Here is a 19,462-nt window from a genome sequence, read left to right as displayed (position 1 = left end):
CTGTATTTGTCCATACAATGGAAGATTCATTGGGTGAAACATTGGGTGAAATATCCTTTTAAACTTTATAGAAAGTGCTGAATACAACATTTAAGACATAAAACCTACAGACCAGCAGCTAAAGAAATGTTCAGATGGGTGGGATATTCCATCTAAAGCCATCTTTTGGTAGTCTACAGGTAAATATTGTATAAAATGCGACACATCTGCCACACACTTGTTTATGGGGTCTTGCAGCAGTCAAGCGACCACAGATCTTTCTGAGGTGGGAAGTGAAACGAGCAAACGAGGGAGACTGTCATTAAGCTGTCATATATCGATTGTACTCACCAGATCCCACCTGGGATCTACGCACAAACCCAAACACAAAAGCACAGGGGATGAAATATGTGACCACGTTTTCAATTTCACACAAAATGGAGAGGCAAAGCAGGCTAAAACCGAGCAAAATGCTCCCTCTGTAGGCCAGAGGGAGAACTGCAGAGGGAGAACCGCATCAGGGAAGCAACTTGTTTCATGAAAGGTCGAAATTGTGACATTTGCAGCCTTTGACCTGCAAAAATAAAATGCGTGGTGGCCTTGAGGACATATTGAGCAGTGGAGCTCATGGGAAATCAGGGTTCGAGTCTGTCCCTGGCCATGTTCCCATACTGTTCCCCCCTCTCTCCCCTTGATTTTCTGTCTTCTCCTACTATAAGAAAATGAATGTAGCATCAGATAAGTTTATTAGATGTGTGATATATTAGTGTGATTATACTCTTATTTTTTGGTAAGTAAAAATAAAAATAAAATATCCCTTTTAATATACAAACTAAGGCGTTAAAAACAAATAAATAAAATAATTGACTAGAAAACATGATAAAAAAGGATAAGCTGAAGGATAATCTTCCCAAACACCTTGGTGAAGCCTGGCTGTTTTTCACAGCCAGAAAGGCGGGGCGAGGGAGCAGATCACAAACAATTATGCAGTCACTGTTGTTTGGGCCCCAAATCAAAAAGGCCAGGAATATTTCCGGCCATTTTGCTGGAGTGCAGAGATTCTTTGAAAGAACAGGAAGGGAAAGCAGAGTTTCCCACAGGCTGTCTGTGAGCTGAGCTCTGCAGCATTCTCACTCTCTCTCCCTCAAAACAACAGCTCAAAGCAGCAGTCGCGTTACAACAATGTGCAGAGCTATTGTGAGAGAGCCTGTCCTTCTGTGGCCTGCCCACAATTACTGTGACACCAAAGGTACAGCAGCAACACGCTAACACACTCAAAAACACTCGATGGGTGGCTGCACCAATACATGTGTGTGTGTGATTAAGTGATGATAAAAAAATATATACAGTAAGGCAGAGGTGAATATGCCTAGATTCGTTCGATCTGTAACTCTATAACGTAAATAAGAACATTCATTAAACTTGTATTATTATTCTTCTTATTTATTCTATTCTGATTTGTGTGATCATTTTTTGTATGACTATTTAATATACAACTCAAAACTGTATCTGTAACTTCATATAATTTAAATCAGGGGTTTACAATCTTTAAGATGCCACAGACCCCCAAATATGATCAACATTTAAAAGGCATCTGTACAGTGTTCTTATAAAGACCCAACCTTAAAAGTTAATGTAATGTAAAATATTATTTGGAAAACATTGAGTGTCTATTAAGTTAGATTATTGCGTTTTGTTTCTACTCATTATAGTGCTGAACGGTTATAGCACTGCATTTATTTATTTACCCATTTATTTTAGTCTAATTTAATTATTTTTTACATTTACATTTTCGGACCCCCTAGCACAGTTGTTCCCAACCTTTTTAACTCCAAATCCCCCCATTGTCCACAGCAATATTTACAGGCCTAAGCCAAGCCCTAGGCCTAGATAATATATTTCAGGTCTACAAGCTCTAGACTTTTCCAGGTTTTTACAGACACTGGGAGTCCTGTTCTTTTTTTATAGGGGTTTATGTTGAGGGGTTAAATTAGAACAAGAAATATCTTGATTCTCAGCGTATTTTAACACTTGTTTTGTCTTGAATATGTGTAAATATATAGTCATCTTGAGGCCCTCTTGGCAGTTTGCTGAGGCCCCTGGTTGGAAAACCACTGCCCTGGTGCTGCCTTGTGGTCCCCGTTTTAAAACCCCTAACTTTTTTCTACATAGTTTTTTCATTTGCAACTTAAATTACAGATTTACAAAAACAGTTATATTTTGAGTTGTATATTAAAAATAGTAGTCCTATGATTAGAAATTGATCAACATAGTATCCCATAACTGCTAATAAACACTCCACCAGCCTTTATATGGAGATGTAGGCCTTTAGTTCCATTAGCCAGTGGTGGGAGCGCCTGCATACATCAATGACTCTTACCCAGTCTTCTGTCATTTCCTTCCCTGGGTACAGTATGACTCTGAGAAAATGGGAGAAGTGCGCTCTGAAACACCTTAAGCCTGTGAATGAACATTCAGAGTGATACACACACACACACACACATTCAAAGCGCTTACCTAACGCTGTGCAGAAACAATGTCCAATAGTCCAACTTCCTTGCTTTGTCCCCCCTCCCAACTTCACAAGCGCTCCCAGACCTCTTTCTCTTCCCCAGTCTGCTCCCAGCAATTACACTGGAACGCGCACACAAACACAGGCCTGCGCACAATTCACGCTATACAGGCTTCATGCAAAAATCTGTCTTATCTGCAAAATAAGTCTTAAGCATCGCCTGGCACTAGTCCCATCGCACTGCAGCGCTAAACATGTGACAAATGGCTGCGCATTGGTGCCAAAACAGTGACAATGACTAAGAGGTGCACCGACCCTGAGACGTGGCCTCTTTCGTGACCCCCAGCCCTCTCCCATGCGCCTACATCTCGTTTTTAGCCACAATGTGAGTTTTCTTTGATTGAAATGCACTTTGACCCCAGAGCACAGCAGTACCATGGGGTCCCCCAGGGCCTAAAGTCTTGCCATTAGGAGCTGGGATTCAGTTCTCTGGTTTGTGTTCAGTCTAAAGGTGCGGCCACATTTGCAGTTCCTCTGCAAAATTTTGTGGGCCAAATCCAGTAATTTCGAAAGGAATCCATGCAATCAGGAGGTTTGTGCGAGTGCAAAAAAGTTCCCCACGCAGATTTCACTCGTGTTCAAGTTGGTCAATCAAATTCTCTACGTTCACCAAAAGAAAGCTGCTTTGGTTTGACTGCTGTGTGAGCTGTGCTTCATAAATTGCTACACTATTCCTTGACCTTTTTGCCCGCAAAATCTCACAGCAAAGTACCCTTCAACCGCTGTTACACACAAACTTGCATGCTAACTCCCAGCCAGGATCTCACCTACCTGGAATCCTTATGAAGGACCAGCCATGTCTTTGCTGCAGGGCCATGACGCCCCCTGGGCTCTGCGGGAGGAAGGCCTGAGAGCGCTGAGCCCAGGCGCAAGCCAGCTCGGGGGATCCGTACAGGAAGCACTGCTTAGCAATGAGACTCCCTCCATCGCGTATTAACCTCCATTCATACTCCGCACTGCGATCCGCACAGTAGCGTTCCATGGGAACTGAAGTCACCTAGGGAATGAAGAAAACTCCTTAGTCAACATCTCCAAGGTTGTTTACACTAACGCATTTTCTTTCTTCCAGATAAATGTCATCTATTTCCCAATTCAGTCTTTTTATCACTAAGAAACACCAAACAAATTGGACCTTGAGGGGGGAGAAGAATCATTTCCAGTTGTCGAACGTGAACACACACACACACAGGCACGCACAACCCTGTCTTTCTGACATTTTGTCCGAACCCCGCCGCTCTGGCAGGAAAGCGTGGCAGAGGTCAGCGGTGCTAACAGCGCTAACAGGCCTTTGAGTAACAGATGACCATTTCCTGTAGCGATTCACACTGCTCACAATCCCTTCCACTGGCTATTTCTTTTCTCTCCCTCTCCTTCTCGCTTTATCCCTCTTTCAGCTTTATGGAGAATTTTATGGCGTGCTGACAAGCGGATGATATTATCTTCCTTTCATTCCTTATCTCTGATGAAAAACAGCTCAGCTTTGGCCAGGCTTCCAGTTTTGTAGCGAACAGCTGACCAATGGGAGCGCGAACACGCAGATGTGGCCATAAAAAGTCAACGGGTCAAGAGTCCCTCATGAATAAAGAGAAAAAAGGCAACTAATCTATCTTATCACTTTCCCACAGTGCCCATATGCCCCGGTGCCTAGGGGCCTTTGCCAACGCAGTGCCAATTCTCACAGTGCGGCCATGAGGCCAGACACAATCCCGACTCTCTGGGCTGGGATAACACAGAGATAGCCTCACATTAGCCAAGTTAACAGCAGATGTTGGAGGAAAAAGAAAACAGTTCCTCATACGTGACTAAACCATTAACGTCACGGATATGTTTCAGTACAACACACTCACTTATAAAAGATTAATATCTTGAATTGCTTAAGTAGGACGTTTTCCTGGGTCAACATCGTTTGCTGGTTCGGGAACAGCATTCCTATCTACCAGATTTTTAGGTAATTAGGTTAGGCTTAGGGTTACGGTTAGGCTTCAGTGCCTGAAAATGCTTTTGATAAAACTCATCATAAAATCATCTTCTCTGGTTTAAAGGGTGGATTATAGTTAGGATTAGGGATGGGAGAAGTCAAGAGCAGTGGTTCAAACTGGGAAAACAAGGAACAATTTTTATTTTTATTTTAAAAGAAAAAATAATAATAATATATAAGAATATGGAAGAATTATAACATTATTAATTATATAAATTAAATCATTCATTATAATAATGATAATAAAAATAAGTAAACATAAGTTAAAGTAACCAAAGCATAAGTAAATAAACATAATAAAACAATTAATAATTAAATTATTAATTATATAAAATAATAATTATAAAAATAACTACACCTATGAATTATAACATTATTATAAAAATAAAAACAATTACAATAAATTACCATTAAGATTGGCTGATTAATCAAACTGATTTGATCATTATTATTATTATTATTATTATTATTAATACAAATTATTTATTGGTTAAAGTGAGGTTATTTCAAGATTTATAATATTTCTGATAATAAATTTGGCTAGGATTGTTTGATAGGAATGTTGATAGGAACCAGCAAACAATGTCTTGACTACCACATTCCCTGCGGTACCAAAGATGTCACTTCACAGTATCTTCAGACTATCCCAAAGTTTGAGACTATCCCAAATGGCGGTGCGGTTTTTGATGGGCTGTGTATTCACAGCCAGAGAAGCAGCCCTTAACCAAGACCTCTGATTTCTCACTGGTGGGCTTGTGTTGTTTGGTTACTCTCCACCGGGGTCATGATCAGCTGAGCAGAAGATCTGTCATGGGGTCAAAGAGGATAAATAAACCAGGCCCGTAGTGAGGGCCACACAAAGAACAGGGCTTTCATTTTTGATCATAAGTTTGTTTCTGAGACAGCAGGAGATCCCTGTCAGCAGCTGACCAACCTCAGTAGAAATCCACGCTGAGTTTCTGACTTTTGCCAAACAGTTGTTGGATACAGAAAACAGAGATACTGCATTTAGACTGGATTTATTTCAAACCGCTAAACTGAGTGAAAGTTCTGGCAGTTAATATGGTCTACTAGGCTGTTTTTGAGGGAAAGGTTGTGTTTCTCACCCTGGGTGTGACGGTGAGTAAAAACTTGGGTGGTTGGGTAGGCTGGCACGGTCTGAACGTTTTAGTTGATGAGCGTCTGCTGTGGATCACCACATCGGTGTGACAGATCGGCGAAGACCCTGTAGACGTGAACACTAAATCCTACAGGAAAAGAAAGAACAAAAAAAATCAGTATAGCATATTACACCCTACTAAATCACATACTGACAAAATGTCAACATGTATTACTGAGTGTGAGAGGATTGCCGTTTTTCCCGCACAGCGCTTGAATTAGTCAAATAGGAGTATATGGGCCTGCAGCACCTCCTAGTGATCACTTTACTCTCTACAATGAGTTACTCCTAATCTAATGTAAACCCAACTCCCATCTCATCAGCTCCATTTGTCAAGAGGTCACACTGAGCAGAAGTGATACCCTAAATGAGACCACAGTGCTAACAGACGTCCAGACGGGGTCACAGTCAGAACTACGGCTCTAATGACCCACATGAATCATAAAGACCAGCCTATATATTTGCCTGTTTCCTGTCTGCATCCACAAAGTGACAAGAATAAACAGACATGTCAACTTAATTTAGAGGAGACTGTGAGCTAATGATGGATGAGGTGTGAAAGACACGTGATGAGAGAGAAAGAAAAGAGAGAAAGCGAGAAAAGAGAGAAACTGAGAAAAAAAAGAAGGAAAGAAAGAAAGACAGAAAGAAAGAAAGAGTGGTGCTGTGTGGCAGCCTCAGCAGGAGTGCTCATGTCGTGTCTTGTCAGTGACAGCGACCGTATGAACACAGATGAGCACTGAGATTCTGACAGCACACTGACTGATACAAATATATCAAACGCTAATTACCATACAACAACACACACAGATCATCAACTTCTGCACAGAGGTTGTTCCCTGGGCTCACATTAAACACTGAGCTTGAGCAATACGTGATTACTTACAAACCACAGACTGCCAGCTTAAAAAAGTTGGGACATTTTGAAATAATATAATAAGAATCTTCATATAATCTTAATATAACAAGAATCTTGATTCTCTTTAAACTTTATTTAATTGACTAAAGCACAAAGAAAAAATGTCTGATGTTTTCACTGGCCAAATTAATTGTATTTTGTAAATATAAAGAAATTTTAATGGCTGCAACACTCCAAAAAAGTTGGGACAGAGGCAGTCCACAATAAGTAGGTGAATTGGTAATAGGTAAGAGGATCGTGTTTGGGTTTAAAAGGAGCATCCACCAAAGGCTGAGTCTTAGCCAGCAAAAATGGGTCATTGCTCATCACGTTATGCCAAATTTCATGAGAGAATTATCAAACGATTCAAAAATCACATTTATCAATGCAAGATTGCAAAGTATTTAGGGTCTTTCACCTTCTGCTATACATCATTTTGTGGAAAGATTCAGGGAATCCAAAGAAATGTGTAGGGCAAGGCAGGAGACCTCTGTTGAATATGCGTGATCTTTGAGCCATTGCATGAGAAACCATCAATCCTACTGTGTTAAATATAGCCACATGGACTCGGGAGTTCTTTGGAAAACCATTGTCACTTAACACAGTCTGATGCTGCATCAAGAAATGCAACTTGAATCTCTGTTACGCAAGAAGAAAGCTATGCATCTGTTCAATGCAGAGAAGCCGCCGAATTCTGTGGGCCTGAGTTCATCTCAGATGGTCTAAAAGAAAGTGCTGTGGTCAGATCCACATTTCAGCTTGTTTTTTGAAAAAAAAAACATGCAGGCATTGAGTTCTCAGTCCCAAAGACGAAAGGGACCATCCAGACTTTCATCAGCAACAGGTCATGGTATGGAGGTGCATCAGTGCAAACAGTATTGGCGACTTGCATTTGTGTGAAGGTACTATTGAAGAACACAGGAATTGTACTGCCATCAAGATGACATCTTGCTTGAGAAGCAAGACAATGCCAGGCCTCATTCTACTCGTTCTACAACAGTGGTTTCTTACACCATAGAGTGGATGTGCTTGACTGGCCGGCAAAAAGTCAATTTCTGTCTGCTGTTGAAAATACACTCACCAAAAGGATTATTAGGAACACCATACTAATACTGTGTTTGACCCCCTTTCGCCTTCAGAACTGCCTTAATTCTACGTGGCATTGATTCAACAAGGTGCTGAAAGCATTCTTTAGAAATGTTGGCCCATATTGATAGGATAGCATCTTGCAGTTGATGGAGATTTGTGGGATGCACATCCAGGGCACGAAGCTCCCGTTCCACCACATCCCAAAGATGCTCTATTGGGTTGAGATCTGGTGACTGTGGGGGCCATTTTAGTACAGTGAACTCATTGTCATGTTCAAGAAACCAATTTGAAATGATTCGAGCTTTGTGACATGGTGCATTATCCTGCTGGAAGTAGCCATCAGAGGATGGGTACATGGTAGTCATAAAGGGATGGACATGGTCAGAAACAATGCTCAGGTAGACCGTGGCATTTAAACGATGCCCAATTGGCACTAAGGGGCCTAAAGTGTGCCAAGAAAACATCCACCACACCATTACACCACCACCACCAGCCTGCACAGTGGTAACAAGGCATGATGGATCCATGTTCTCATTCTGTTTACGCCAAATTCTGACTCTACCATCTGAATGTCTCAACAGAAATCGAGACTCATCAGACCAGGCAACATTTTTCCAGTCTTCAACTGTCCAATTTTGGTGAGCTCGTGCAAATTGTAGCCTCTTTTTCCTATTTGTAGTGGAGATGAGTGGTACCCGGTGGGGTCTTCTGCTGTTGTAGCCCATCCGCCTCAAGGTTGTGCGTGTTGTGGGTTCACAAATGCTTTGCTGCATACCTCGGTTGTAACGAGTGGTTATTTCAGTCAAAGTTGCTCTTCTATCAGCTTGAATCAGTCGGCCCATTCTCCTCTGACCTCTAGCATCAACAAGGCATTTTCGCCCACAGGACTGCCGCATACTGGATGTTTTTCCCTTTTCACACCATTCTTTGTAAACCCTAGAAATGGTTGTGCGTGAAAATCCCAGTAACTGAGCAGATTGTGAAATACTCAGACCGGCCCGTCTGGCACCAACAACCATGCCACGCTCAAAATTGCTTAAATCACCTTTCTTTCCCATTCTGACATTCAGTTTGGAGTTCAGGAGATTGTCTTAACCAGGACCACACCCCTAAATGCATTGAAGCAACTGCCATGTGATTGGTTGATTAGATAATTGCATTAATGAGAAATTGAACAGGTGTTCCTAATAATCCTTTAGGTGAGTGTATATTGCCCATCATGAAAAGGAGAATCAGATAACGATGACCACGGACTGTTGAGCAGCTGTCTTCTATCAGGTGAGATTGGGCAAAAATTCCACATGCAAAACTGCAACAATCAATATCCTCATTCTAAAACATTTAAAAAGTGTAATTAAAAGGAAAGGTGATATGATAGTGATATTACATGCCACTGTCCCAACTTTTTTGGAGTGTGTTGCAGCCATCAAAAACAATATTTGTTTATATTTACAAAATACAATTAAGTTAGTCAGTACAAAACATTGTACAAACATTTTCTTTTGTCAGTAAATAAAGGTTAAAGATAGTTCAAATCACAGCAACTGTTCTGGAATTGGGTTTTGCTGAATTTGCAGTTTGCATCTGGGTTTACAACTCAAAATCACAGTGTGTTGCAATATTTGGAGAAAACTGAACTGCGCCAGATTAAGTCGTTGGGAGAAAATGGTTTAAGATTCTTTATGAGTCTACAGCAATGCTTCAGAGCGTTCGATATGGGCCGGGCCGCATTTCCACATGGGGAGCTGATTGTTGTGGTGTCGTGTTCCCCATCCATGCCCCAGTGGAGCTAGGAGACGCTTGTGTGGTATAAAAGCTGTAGTGGGAAGTGGATAATATTACACCTCAGTCAGCACCTTCTGAGCACAGCTTCCCCTGACCGTAGCCTGAACGCACGCCAGCGCGCCAAACTACGGGTTAACCCCTGCAGCTGTTTGGCCTCCGGGGGACGACACTGTAGCTTCTGGACTGGGACATCCAGCATCACTTCCTCTATCGTCTTTCCTTTCCTCAAGAATCAGTTTGGACTTTTGATATTCCCATCAGCATTTAATATACAGCAACATTGGCGTGTCTCGTGGGTCAGTGGAAATAGGTTTCCACAACGAAATACGAACCCTTGGTGCTAACGAAAGATGAGGGTCATTTAATCTGGTTCAGTGGGGTAACCCAAGGCAGGCGTAGACCTGCACACTCATACACAAAACTCCAATAAAGTGAACGCAAGAAATACGATGAACAAAGAAAAATGCCAAAGTTTGTGCAATCAAATCTTTGGAAGATATTCAGTTTTGTACAAGCATGTTAACTAAACGTCCAGAAGCAGAACTTTTCCAGTTTGTCTTTTGAGTCATGCCTGAGAAATAACCAGTACTTATTATTTTTGGACATACATCTAAAATATATGCCAAAAAAAAGTCACACACAATGTGCTTTTGTATTTCAGTGCTATGCTTTTCCATTGTTTTTATATGTAAATGTAATAGATGGACATTTTTGAGAGATGCGTTTACGTCTTGTGCTTTGTAGCGTCTCACGGTCTCTCGCGTTTAAGTTCAAGTCAAAGTAATTCAACTTTTTTTCCCATTCCACAGCCCTGTGTCTTGTGTTTTTCCATTCCACTGCTGCTTTTCCTTCAGTAGCAGAATGAGCACAATAACATTCACACACAGTTCAGTTATGTACAAGAGTGACAATCACATTCTATAATTAAACTCACACCCGTATATTTTTTGTGCGTGGTTTCAGTAATTTACAGCGACGGAGATATGAGCGGTGTGTCATCTGAAGGTTTGAGATCAGTCACTGTTCTCCACAGGAGCTGCTCCCGTCACTTTTGTGTTCTATGTGCAACTCAAATGCTCAACTCTACACTCAGATATAAAAGCTGCTGTAGGTTAACGAAAATTGGACTCTTGTCGTGTCAAAAGACTTTTCAGTTTTATGGACGTCGCCACCTTTGATATTACTTTGGTCACTGTCGCTTTGGTTACCGGTAAGAGAATATGGGCTTGACTCCTGTTGCACATTCATACAGACAGTATTCGAGACGCTACTGTAAATAGTGAAAATGTGAATAGGACCTGTAAGTAAATGCGGTTGTCAATCCCAAAAATTGACAGTGTAAACGTAGCCAAAAGAAGATGATAACTACTAGGCATATAGTGATGAAGGCCACTGGTACATGTGCTGTGATATGACAAAGCAAGAGCGATAAAAAAGAACGACAGAGCTCACCTGTAGAACAGGACTGCTGTGGACGTTTGGGAAAGACGTTGGCTTGTTGAGCCACAGGATGAGATCTCTGCGTGAAAGACACAGCTTGTGTAACCCTTTAGCCTCATTCTCCTGCTCTTCCTCTACATCCCATAGACGACTGTGGTGGAGCCGGTATGCTGATTTAAAGGACAGATATAGGGCTAACCACCTGAGAAAAGAGGAAAAGAGGAGATTTTATCATCTAAACAGCTATTAAGGAATCAATGCAGTAGGAAACGATGAATGTACTGAATCCCACACCTAAATCTTACCTGAATGCACTGGGTGATGCATCCAAGTGTGAAAAGAATTAGAATATTATTTATATATTCAGTTCTTATTGGAGTCATGGATCCTACCGGATGAGAACGTGCTTGAATAATGCAATTTATTCAAGATGTCCACTGGTTAAAGGGATAGTTCATGCAAACATGAAAGACCCCCTGTGGTGAAAATCAAGTTTTTAATGTTGTTTATATGTCTATGTGGTGTTTTTAATATGCTTTAAAGACAAACCATATGCAAATTCATCAGACAACACAATTACTGAGTATCCCAGTATATTTTTCTGTTGACATGAAAAATCTTTCTCCACTGATGTTCTGAGTTGTTCAAAGCGTTTGTAAGGATGCTGATTTTTAGAAGGCAGCTGTCTGACTCAGAGATGGGGAACGGAAACATGGTTTGAGTAACATTAGCAACACATTATTAGCTGTTTAAAACACAGTCAAGCCAAAGGCTAATCATATTAACTACCGTTTTGTGTCCGCCGCTGTAGAGAGCGAAAAATAAAATGCATTTCCATTCTGATGCATTGACTTGTAGATGAGCCTGTATAATTCACTCTTCCACTTCTCCTGAATCAGTTTCTGGTTCAAACATATATGGCTGAATTAAACCAGTATTTCCACTTGCCATCATGTAGCGTTTACTATAGTAAAGTTGACGAGTGGATCAGGTATTGAGGCGGGGACTAATATGTATATTCATGGATACATGTATACTAAATGAAGCAAGGGTGCAGAGTTACATTCAAGCTATTTTAAGGCATGAAGAAATTATTTTCATGGGAATATTTTTTTAAATGTCATTTTGGAGATCAATGAGTTTTAAGGCATAAAGAAATATAGTAGTCAATATTTTTTATGCCTTAAAACTCATCTTTGATCGCCAAAATGACATATTTTAAAAAAAAAATCCTGTGAAAATAATTTCTTCATGCCTTAAAATAGCTTAAATACAGAATACAAAAGTAAAGAATACATGCCTTAAATACAGACTTTAACTGTCATCATTTTCTTCATCCTCTTATCATTCCAAATCTGTATGACTTTCTTTTTTTGTGGAAGGTCATACAGCTTTGGAACGACATGATGACAGAACTTTCATTTTCAGGTAAACTATCCCTTTGAGTCAGAGAAAGTGTGTATTTTAATATTTAATAGTTCTGACATGAATGTTAAGTAACTGACCTCACTAGAGTCCCCTGAAGCATGATGTTTGACATCTCAGCAGGAGACACATCGATGAAACGCAGGAAGGAAAAGCTGCTGCTTTCATCATCAGCTGTACCAATCATGCAGATGATCAGAAATAAGAGTGTAAGTTTTGTAATGACAAAATTAAAATATAATTGTGGAACAAATAAAGAGACTCACTTTTTCTGTGAAACAAGGACTGTTGAATGTGTTGTGTGGAGAACGGAGAGACTAGAGTCTGCTTCAGCCTGAGGAGTGAAGAGAATGAATAAATCAATCTAATAAAAACTTGTCAAAGCTATTACATGTGTTGTATAACAACTTTTGATCGGAGATGGAATCAACAATGCTGAACAGTTGGCGGCACCAATCCTAATGGTCCATTCACACCAAGAACAATAAATATAACGGTAACTATATTAGCCCACACCACAATAACGTTCTGTTTATTATAATTACATTCAGCAGTTATGTCGTCTGCCACTTTAACTGTTCGAGCTCGAAATTCTGATTCTGACAATGCTTTTATCCTTCATCCGCTGGAAAAAGAATTGCTCTGAAAGAGATTCCAACGATAATGTTCCTCTGTGTCGTTATTGTTATAATTATAGTATGGACTTCTCTAATCTCATTGAATTAAGGCTTCTCTTTTTGGAAAAAGAATTGCTCTGAAAGAGATTCCAACGATAATGTTCCTCTGTGTCGTTATTGTTATAATTATAGTATGGACTTCTCTAATCTCATTGAATTAAGGCAATTTACTTTATAGTTATTGTCCTTGGTGTGAACAAGCCTTGAGGGAGGAACAGTAAACCTGGAAGCTACATGGAGATCAACTCACTTAGTCTTTCCTAGGTCAGAAGTGCGGAGGATGGCATGTCGGAACAGGAACTTGGACATGATGAAGGGCTTCAGGGACATGTGGAAAGGCGAGCGTATTTCCTGACGCTCAAATAGGTCTGGGTGGTTACAAACCTTTTAAATTTGTGAAAAACACTGTGTTTAAAAACTGCAGCTCATTACTATATGTACAGTGAGTCTGAAAGGACAAACCGGTTTTTAAGTAATACTCCACCCAAAAATTTAAATTCTGTGATCATTTACTCATTCTAATGTTGTTTTAAACTTGTATGACATCCTGTCTTTGGGGGAACATAAAAAATGTTTTTGAAAAATGTTGGTAACCAAACAGTTTTGGTTTCCATTGACTAAATGGAAGTCAATGGGAACCAAAGCTATTACCAACATTTTTCAAAATATCTTCTTTTGTGTTCCATTTTGGGTGAACTATATCAAGCTGATAAACCCAGCCTCACCTTCCTAAACTGCATGACCAGGTTCATGAGGCTGCTGGTGGTGTTGTGGGCCTGCTGGGCCGTGCCCATTGATGACTGCAGCAGGTCCTCGATGGAGATCTTGTTCTTCAGAGCCTGGTAGAGCAGCCGCTGTCTGCTGGTCAGCTGGCAGTATGTCAGGATTTCAATCTGAGAAGAAATAAATTAATATCACATATAGAGACTAGGCATGAAACCACAAACCATAATTCTGTCTGAGATACTGTAGGTCTGTATCACCTTGTCAGAAAGCTCATTCTCCACATCCTTCTTAATTCTGCGCAGCATAAATGGTTTTAGGATCATGTGCAATCTGGACAGCTGGTCTGAAAGGGTAAACCACCATAAATTACATCTATTGGAGCATGGGCAACACATGAAGACATCGCTTGTTCAGCATGAGTGCTGCTGTTTTAATATTAATGCAATATTAAATGTTAAATCCTTATTATTTTGCAGCTAAAATCCCAAATAATTTTGAGTAATTAAATAATTATGTTGCATTGCTGCTTAGGACAACGTAGCTAAATGATAAAACATACTAGCAAAGCCTAATAAAATGATCAAATATGCCAGCAACATGCTAAAACATGCAAGCAATTTGCTAAACCTACTAGCTATGTGCTAAAACAAGCTAGCAACCACCCAGAAAATCCAAGCAATCTCCCAGAGCATCTGATCTGATCTATAGATCAGATGATAAACTGGATAGACTGGATGAGGAAGGCCTTAAAATAAACTACTTCAAACTGAACACCTTCAAAACTCAAGCTTTTTAAACTACTTCAAACCTTGACATACTCTCCCGGCTTTATCAAACCGGCTTTCTTTTTTATTTAGGTTTTTTTACATCTTTTTTTTTTTTTTTACTAAATTTCAACCCTAACACATATTTTAACCTCCCTGGAGATAAAATGGACAGTGAACAAAATTGAGATAATTGAGTTGACTGACTTTCATCAATAGCAGATTTGTTCTCAGCATGACTCTCGATGTCCTTGGAAAACCACTCGTTGAACTCCTCGTGAGAGTCAAAGAGAGTCGGCATGATGAAGTGAAGCAGGGCCCACAACTGAGGGGAAGAACAATAGCGTCATGTTTTTATGTGGTACTGCACTCGCAGTCTCGCACACGTGGACTCTCAAACAAGGTCTCGCATGAATGCACTCACCTCTGCCATTGTGTTCTGGATTGGTGTCCCTGTTAGCAGGAGGCGGTTCCTGCACTGGAACTGAAGGAGAATCTTCCATCGGACGCTGTCAAGAAGAACCAGACAAAGCTACTAAGACCTCCCAAGCAAGCAGCAAGCTGAGGTTAATGGAGAATATAACTCTGCATGAAAACAACGCACAATGCTGAACTCTGAATACTACAGGGATTCTCTTCAGAGCTCACTTCTCAGACTTGGTTAAGTCTTTCATTCATTTTGGGGACTTTAGAGACTTGAAAGCTCAAGAAAGCTGCTCTGACACCCTGTCGAGAATCCAATTGGCCAATAAATCATGTTCCACCACAACAGAAGCTGCTGGCACATGTGCTGTCATCTCCAGAGAGGCACAAACTCACACTCAGAGCTCGAGAGGCCCTCATTCTCTGAAGGGTTCCAGTCCAGACATAGTGTTACTGCACTGACTACGAGGATGGGAATATGGAAAATCTGCACCAGTACTGGAGACTCTCTGTAGCATCTGGAGCTTTTCATAAGCTCGTTTTCCCTTGTTGAAAGGTTCACTCAAGGATGCGTATCAGTTAGACAACCAGATTTTCACATTTTGGAGCTATATTTGCAAGAAAACTAGCATATATTTGGCCATTTTAAGACTTAAGATTCATACATTCATTATCAGCATGAGTTGATAACCAGTCTGTGTGGCCACTTTACGGAAGTGGTAATGTTCAGTTCCAAAAAATGTAAGTAAATACTGTGTAAAACAAAGTTTATAGCTAGTTAATATTCTATCTGTAATGGAACTGTATTAAAATTATTATTATTTTTGCCTATCCTTTAATGTTAGGATTTTTTTTTTTGTAAATTTATTGTCATGATGTGACACTGAAGGCTGGAGTAATGATGCTGAAAATTCAGCTTTGCATCACAGGAATAAATTAAATTTTTTAATATATTCAAATAGAAAAAAGTTATTTTAAATTGTAATAATTACATTTTTTTTAAATAAATGCAGCCTTGGTGAGCATAAGAGACTTATTTTAAAAACATAAAAAATATTACCGATCCCAACTTTTGAATGGCAGTGTATATGCATGTATATAAGTGCTAATCGAGTGCTAATTACCTGGTGCTGCTTTTCAGTGCCTGGGCCTCATCCAGAACCATATACTGCCATTTCACCCTCTGGAAATACTTCACATCCTGTACCACCAGCTGATAACTGGTGATGACCACATGAAATGGTGCATTCTGGGTATACAGAGTTTTCTACAGGAGCCAAACATGGATAAAATAGGGTTGAAGTAGTAGATTTAAATTAATCTGATATATTAGAGCAATATTCTAATGAAAATGCTTACCTGGCTCCAAAATTTTCTAATAACTTTACGATCATGAGGGTTCCCCCAGTACGGTAACACCTGCAAGAAAGAATGAGACAAGAGAACAAAAGAAATTAGAAAATTTTATAACATTTTCATTTTAAATACACTACCGGTCAAAGGTTTGGAAACATTACTATTCATAATGTTTTTGATAGAAGTCTCTTATGCTCATCAATCCTGCATTTATTTGATCAAAAATACAGAAAAACTGTAATATTATGAAAAATGATTACAATTGAAAATAAAGGTTTTCTATTTTAAAATACTTATAAAATATAAAATAAAACTATATTTTATTTGAATGCATCATTACTCCAGTCTTCAGTGCCACATGATCCTTCAGAAATCCTTGTATTATGCTGATTTATTATCAATGTTGGAAACAGTTGTGCTACTTAATTGTTTTTTATAACCTGTGTTACTTTTCAGGATTCTTTGATGAATAAAGTTAAAAAAGAACAGCTTTTATTTAAAATTGAAATATTTTGTAACAATATACACTACCGTTCAAAAGTTTGAAGTCAGTATTTTTTTAGTAATTCTTTTTTTGAAAGAAATTTATACTTTTATTCAGCTGGGATGTGTTAAATTGATAAAAAAAAGTTATTGTAAAGATTTATATTGTTAGAAAATATGTCTATTTTTAATGAATGCTGTTCTTTTTAACTTTTTGATGAGCACAAGAGACTTCTTTCAAATACAAAAACACAAAAATAGTAATGTTTCCAAAATTATGATTGGTACTGTATATACATAAACTTTTCATAATCTTAACCTCATTACAAAGTGTATAATGTAAATTATTCAGGGCTCAACAATAAGTATGGACCGACTGATCCGGGCAAGAATGAGCAAGTAAAAGTGTATGCATGAATTAACAGCTTTCATGAAGTTAAATTATAGCTCTATTATTTCCAGTTATTACACAAATGAAAAATTGTATAAATTATTTGTTGTAACGTTTTTTAATAAAGAAAACTAATGTTTAATGAAAAACATATTTCCCTCTGGCACACAAAAATATATTGCTAAAAATAAAGTGTGGCAGGGCCAGTGAAAATATTGGCAGGGCAAGTATAAATCTGAACTACTGGCCTGACCAGGCCAACAAAAAGAAATTATAATTATTCAGCCCTCTGATATTCCTCAAGTTATTCTGGCTGGGATTTCGGATACAGATGATTTGTGAGATTCAGTCTGACTGGCAGGAAATGAATATTTAGGTTGCTGGTATTAGTAGAACACACTATAAATGATACAACACTGCCCCCTAAGGATTACAAAAATCAAACCAGAAATGCAATAATCTGTCATGCGTTTCCTTACAGCAAAATATGCAAAGGCTAAGAAAAAACACATTTTCCATTGTTCTGAAAATAGACGTAGTTCAATGGGTTTATAAAAGGTTTGAGACAGTGACAGAGAGACAGAGCGGTAAAAAGGATTCCACGGCTGCAGGTGTTTCCCTGCACAGCTGCCACACTCACCTTGAATTTGGCGACAAAGCGAGAGAACTCCTGATGCCAGTTGTTGAGTGTTGAGGCAGGGGAGATAATCAAGAAGGGTCCCCAGATGTTTTCCCTCTGTCCGATAGAGCACACCAACACAAAATAATCCCAACAGGTGCAGGCGGCAGAGGGGGATGGGGACGGAGATGGTGGGAAAGAATGAGAGAAGAGAGAGGGGGTCAAAACAGGAAACAACTGAAGAACAAGGTAACATGCTAACATGGCTTCCTATGGGCCCACAGCGCTACGCTTTCATATAAAATCCCAAAACTCTGTATCCTCCTCTTTTCGCAAACCCTGGAGGTCACAGAGGGCAGCGGAGACAGCTGGAGGGTTCACATCGATGCCAAAGAACTGATTTGTGGTGTCAGGGGCTTGTTTGGGAGAAATGCATATGATAGCACAGGAAAGCAGAACAGAGAGTTGTGTTTTTTATATAACGCTGGTGTCATATTCCCAAAAAAATAAACTTGTTCCAGATTTTCAATCTGAGAGCCTAGCGATTAGGAAATACAAGTGAAATCTGTTGGCTAGAAGATGATACAATAGAGGAGGAGAATGTTTTGCAAACCCTGTTATCATGCTATGTTGTGCTAATGGTAGGGCTGGGCGATATATATCTTGTTATTAAATGTATCACATCTTGATATTTATGTATTTGCTCAAAAATGGTCTGAGAAAAGTTATTTATATAATTATTAAGATTTGTAAATGTTTTACTTTTTTATAATTTGAGAACAGTCATCATTATCAAGTCCATAATACATTTATAATCACAAATACAACAATGCACTAAGCACACAAACAAATCAAACACACACACATATATATATATATTAGGGCTGTCAAACGATTAATCGCGATTAATCGCATCCAAAATAAAAGTGTGTTTTTACATAATATATGTGTGTGTACGGTGTATAATTATTTTCTATATATAAATACACACACATGCTTGTATATATTTAAGAAATATTTGCATGTATATACTGTGTATATATATTCATATTATATATCATTTATATTATATATAAATATTTTATATATAAATAACACATTTTTCTTAAATATATATGCATGTGTGTGTATTTATATATAGAAAATAATTATACTCCATACACACACATATATTATGTAAACACAAACTTTTATTTTGGATGCGATTAATCGCGATTAATCGTTTGACAGCCCTAATATATATATATATATATATATATATATAAATCATGCATTTAAAAATATATATTATTTAAAATAACATTAATTACTATTAATAATACAATATATAATGTTTAAAATGTCTTCTAGGAAAGCCAAGTCGAATGTCAAGATTTACAGTGTGTAACTACTATATTTTCAGTCTATTCATCACACAAAGCTATTGCATTGCTTCAGAAAACTTGGAAAGTCAATCCTTACCTCTGCCAGATGAGCCAGTAAAGCAATGCTCTGGACCGTCTTTCCAAGCCCCATCTCATCAGCCAGAATGCCATTAATGCCCTATGGGAGACAAACAGAAAGAGACATAAATCATCCCAACGTTTTTCAAGACCACATTTATTTGATCAAACATACCACAAAACTGTAGTATTATGAAATATAAAAAAAGGAATAACTGCTCTCAATTTTAATATCCTTTGAAATGTAATTTATAAT

At 38.8% G+C, this 19,462-nt stretch overlaps 1 protein-coding gene across 6 annotated transcripts in view; it reads right to left on the bottom strand.

The window, feature by feature from the left end:
- The window catches only part of ino80 (INO80 complex ATPase subunit), a 40,864-nt gene that overhangs the window by 13,002 nt on the left and 8,400 nt on the right, over positions 1–19,462 (bottom strand). For all 6 annotated transcript variants that reach the window (XM_079888598.1, XM_079888600.1, XM_079888601.1 and 3 more), the window contains exons 14-27: positions 19,226–19,306; positions 17,786–17,881; positions 16,275–16,334; positions 16,040–16,182; positions 14,917–15,001; positions 14,700–14,817; positions 13,986–14,071; positions 13,728–13,895; positions 13,253–13,386; positions 12,592–12,659; positions 12,406–12,499; positions 10,913–11,102; positions 5,636–5,776; positions 3,323–3,548 (exon numbers count right to left, since the gene is read on the bottom strand). In XM_079888598.1, coding sequence (XP_079744724.1) covers positions 3,323–3,548; positions 5,636–5,776; positions 10,913–11,102; positions 12,406–12,499; positions 12,592–12,659; positions 13,253–13,386; positions 13,728–13,895; positions 13,986–14,071; positions 14,700–14,817; positions 14,917–15,001; positions 16,040–16,182; positions 16,275–16,334; positions 17,786–17,881; positions 19,226–19,306 — 1,690 coding nt within the window. The remainder of the gene's footprint in view (positions 1–3,322; positions 3,549–5,635; positions 5,777–10,912; positions 11,103–12,405; positions 12,500–12,591; positions 12,660–13,252; positions 13,387–13,727; positions 13,896–13,985; positions 14,072–14,699; positions 14,818–14,916; positions 15,002–16,039; positions 16,183–16,274; positions 16,335–17,785; positions 17,882–19,225; positions 19,307–19,462) is intronic.

This window comes from Squalius cephalus, assembly GCF_949319135.1.
Source record: "Squalius cephalus genome assembly, chromosome: 12".
Taxonomy (NCBI): Eukaryota; Metazoa; Chordata; class Actinopteri; order Cypriniformes; family Leuciscidae; genus Squalius; species Squalius cephalus.
The sequence above is the reverse complement of the archived record's forward strand: the minus strand, read 5'-3'. Positions and strand labels throughout refer to the sequence as shown.